General features: G+C 36.7%; 1 protein-coding gene across 1 annotated transcript; it reads right to left on the bottom strand.

Moving 5' to 3' along the window:
- Positions 1-1,680: 1,680 nt before the first annotated feature.
- Positions 1,681-3,340, bottom strand: LOC113233496 (the record flags this gene model as incomplete). The annotated part of the gene is made up of 1 exon (XM_026468621.1): positions 1,681-3,340. A coding segment is annotated over exon 1 (1,660 nt), but the record flags the coding sequence as incomplete, so codon positions are not given.
- Positions 3,341-3,757: the final 417 nt, after the last annotated feature.

The following is a 3,757-nucleotide window of genomic DNA, read 5'->3' as shown; positions in this document are numbered from 1 at the left end:
ATTATTTGAAAACTATTCCGCTAAATCATTACTGCGCTCCGATTGGCCAGCATGAATTCGGAACAATTGACTGGTGTAGTCAATTGTTTTACTTCAAATCGGTCAGTTTAACTTTGCTATAATGGACATAATTGAAAAATTACATATTTAATATATATTTATCGATGAAGAGTGATTCCGTTTGTTTCGTAATTTTTTTTAATAAAAAGTAAGTGCGCATTTGATTTCCATCTCACCCGGTGGAAAGTGACAATGAGGTTGACAATGTAGCATGCACACCTAAATAATCTCTCTCCTTGAAAAGGTCCAAGTTATAACTTTCAGGGAACAAGTCTGCAGGCGAGGAATTCCACCCCATAGCCGTTCATATAAATGTGGAAGCAAGACGCTTCGTTCGAGTCCAAATACATAACATAGGGGTGGAATCCCAGCCTACGCCTAGTCCCCCGATGATAGAAGGGGTAATGAAATAAGGCGGAATGAAATCTTTAAATTAAACCGTCATTGATATATATGTTTCCTCAGCTAATGATGGGCGTCGGACTCGGATTACTCCACGTTCTCTACGGCGTACGGGATAATCGAATTGACCTAGTACCATTGGATTATGTTAACAATGCCATTATAGCAGCTGGTTGGAAAACGGGTGTGCAACAAGCAGCAGAGAAAAATATTTACACCGTTTCAAGCACACGGAACGCGATTCTTTGGGGTAAGAGTTTCAACAACTTAGAATAAATAACAAGCAAAAACAGGTAGGGGAGAGCGGGGCTAAAAGTGCCGATTTTCAAACTACCTTAAATATTACGTAGAGTATGTGCTATTAATATAATTAAAGCTAGTTCATTATTTGGTAAATATATTCTATTTTCAAATTCTGAAAGACTTTTGGGTGCACATTAAACAGTTTTTTTTTAATTAAATTTTATATACGAAAAGTCAGAAAGTAACAAATTGCCCCCGCTTGGGGCTAGTTGTTATCGCGCTGGGGCAAGTTGTTACTAGGTCTATAAGAGGAATGTTTGATGAAGAAAACAATTACTTGAATAGATAATAATATATTTAAATATTAAGCAACAATATTTTAAAAGTAACGAGTAACTTTGCCTATATACCTAAATTTAACAAAACCATTATAAAAAAAACTTTTTTGTGTTTTAATATCTTGGAATAATCAATGTGCTATTGTATAACACCTATAAACTGTACTATTAAACATTATCTTTGTATCAAATTAACACCTTAATAAGGTAATCAGTCTCAAATTAGGAACGTACTAGTTACTTTAATTTATAATTAACCTTTGATGGACCTTTTATAAAATATTTAAGAACACTTATATAAGTCATCAAATGACTTGTCTGAACCACAATTTGGGCACATATATATATATGAATAAATCACAATTTGTACAACATACATAATCACTATTGTATGACACCTATAAATTGTACTATTAAACGTAATATTTGTCTCAAATTAACAGCTTAATGAGCTAATCAGTCTTAAATTAGGAACGTATGAGTTTAATTTATAATCAGACTTTGATGAATCATTTACATAATTGTAAAAGGACACTTAAAACAAATCATCAAGTGACTCATCTGAAGCACAATTTGGGCACTTATATGTTAACAAATCCCTTTTTTTTTTGACATCTGAAATGGACCCAATTCTTACATTCTAGGCACTGAACCCATTCTTCACCAGGACGAGAGTTAGAGTAGCTGTCGCAACAGATGATACAATAGTATTCCAAACTATCCTCTTCATCAGAACTTTCGTCCTTATTTTGTAGAACCTGTCGTTTAGCGAACTTCCCCTTTCCCTTACCTTTGCCCTTCCATTTTCCTTTAGTTTTACCTTTATCTTTACACAGTTTCTCTACATCTTTCTTCCTTTTCTTGGATCGTTCTTCCGCCAGGGCTTGCTTTTCTGGAGTATCTGTCAAAATTGCAGTTTTCCTTATGCGTCGTTTATTTCCAATCCGCGGTGGTGCCTTTGGAAAGGGCCTGACTATTTCCGGGGAGAAACCAACAGGTATTTCTGTACAGGACTTCGGTGGTAATCCAGCCCAAGATGGTCCTGGCTCATCCCAAATTTCTCTATGATCAGTAAGAGAAGCATTTTTGTCATTGCCATCACTGTTGTCCGGGATCAGAACAGGTGCTTTAGATTCATCTGATGCAGGCAAAGGGCGATCCGTGACAAAAGACGGAGCGAAGTCCTCATCAGAAAATATGTCGGGATTTAAGGGCCAGATACCAGTCTTCCTAAAAGAGCCCATTATGTTGATGGGAGTTGCAGCTAATGGCAGCGCATATTTGACAATTTCTGGTATCTCATATATAGACATAGTCTTGCCAGGGTTGCTACGTAGCCAATTGTCCTGGGCTTTCGCACAGTAATTTTTGAATGGCGCATTTACTCCAACATCCAATGGTTGGAGACGGTGGGTGCAATGTGGAGGAAACGACAGCATAACAATTGAGTTTGCTTTAGCTTTCTCTACCACATTGATATCGACATGAGATTGGTGGTTGTCGAGTAATAACAAAACCGGATCTGTAGGAGTAGGTCTGGTATGTTTTATAAAGTGATCTATATATATGAGAAACTCTTTAGCTGTCATCCAGCCAGAGCTGTTTCCTGCACCGATGGATTCCGGTGGCCCACCTTTTATAAATATATCTTTATATTTCAGTCTTGGGAAAATAAACATAGGAGGAACTGTATTTTCCAATGCGTTTGCTGCCAGCTCCACAGTAACTAAAGTGCCTAGTTCTGAAGATACGAGTGCTCCAACTTGCTTAGCGCCTTTTTTTGCTAATATTTTCCTGGGTTTTAACACTGTGGTAACTCCGGTTTCATCTAAATTGTAGATTCTTGAGGGTAAAAACTTGTAAGTGTCCAATACTTTGCACAGCTTTGTGAAGAATTCGTTGACATTATATCTATTAAAAGATGTTGCTCTGCTTGCACTTGTCGATTCTGGTGTCCTAATCGAAAGCTCAAGATTTCTTTTCAAGAAGCCTGTTAACCAATCTCGGCCAGCTGATTTGTTTTTATGCCAAGACGATGGTATATCAGGCACATTAAATCTCGTTGCACATTCGTATGCCAATTTTTTAACTTCATCTGGTAATAGACCAAAAAATATTGAAGAACATTTAAGTAAATACTCTACCATCTCTTTTTCCTGTTCTGGACTAAAAACCAATCTCACTTTTTTATAGCCAACTTTCGGATGTTCTCCCGACTTCAACTTCTTTACAAATCTGGACAATGTCATATGACAAATATCCAGTTCCTTAGCAACAGTTTTAATTGTTTTTCCCATCCTTGATTACTGCATCTGCTGCTCTTTGCATCAGTTCTTGAGAAATAGTACCTCGACTCGATTTTCTCTTGTAATTCCGCATGCTGCAATAAAATAACCTCAATTAGCACTTCTTTTCTACTTTCAATTCATTGGGGTTAGTTGTTCCGGGTCACAACATGCCCCAAAGAAAAGTAACATCTAGCCCCAAATGACATGCTTCGACGTAAAGCAAAATGATAGGTTAGGTTATTAAACAAACTTAGTTTTGACGTTAGCATATCAATACTAGCTATATTTTTACACAAACACACAAATAAACTAAAGGCTAACAATCAAAGTCGGTGAAATTAACCAAAAATAACAAATATAAAAATATTTACTCACGTAGATCAGAAGCATACACACTAACACAGCTACACCATAAGATGGCACTGG

This window comes from Hyposmocoma kahamanoa, unplaced genomic scaffold, assembly GCF_003589595.1.
Source record: "Hyposmocoma kahamanoa isolate Upper Pololo Valley unplaced genomic scaffold, ASM358959v1 78441, whole genome shotgun sequence".
Taxonomy (NCBI): domain Eukaryota; kingdom Metazoa; phylum Arthropoda; class Insecta; order Lepidoptera; family Cosmopterigidae; genus Hyposmocoma; species Hyposmocoma kahamanoa.
The sequence above is the reverse complement of the archived record's forward strand: the minus strand, read 5'-3'. Positions and strand labels throughout refer to the sequence as shown.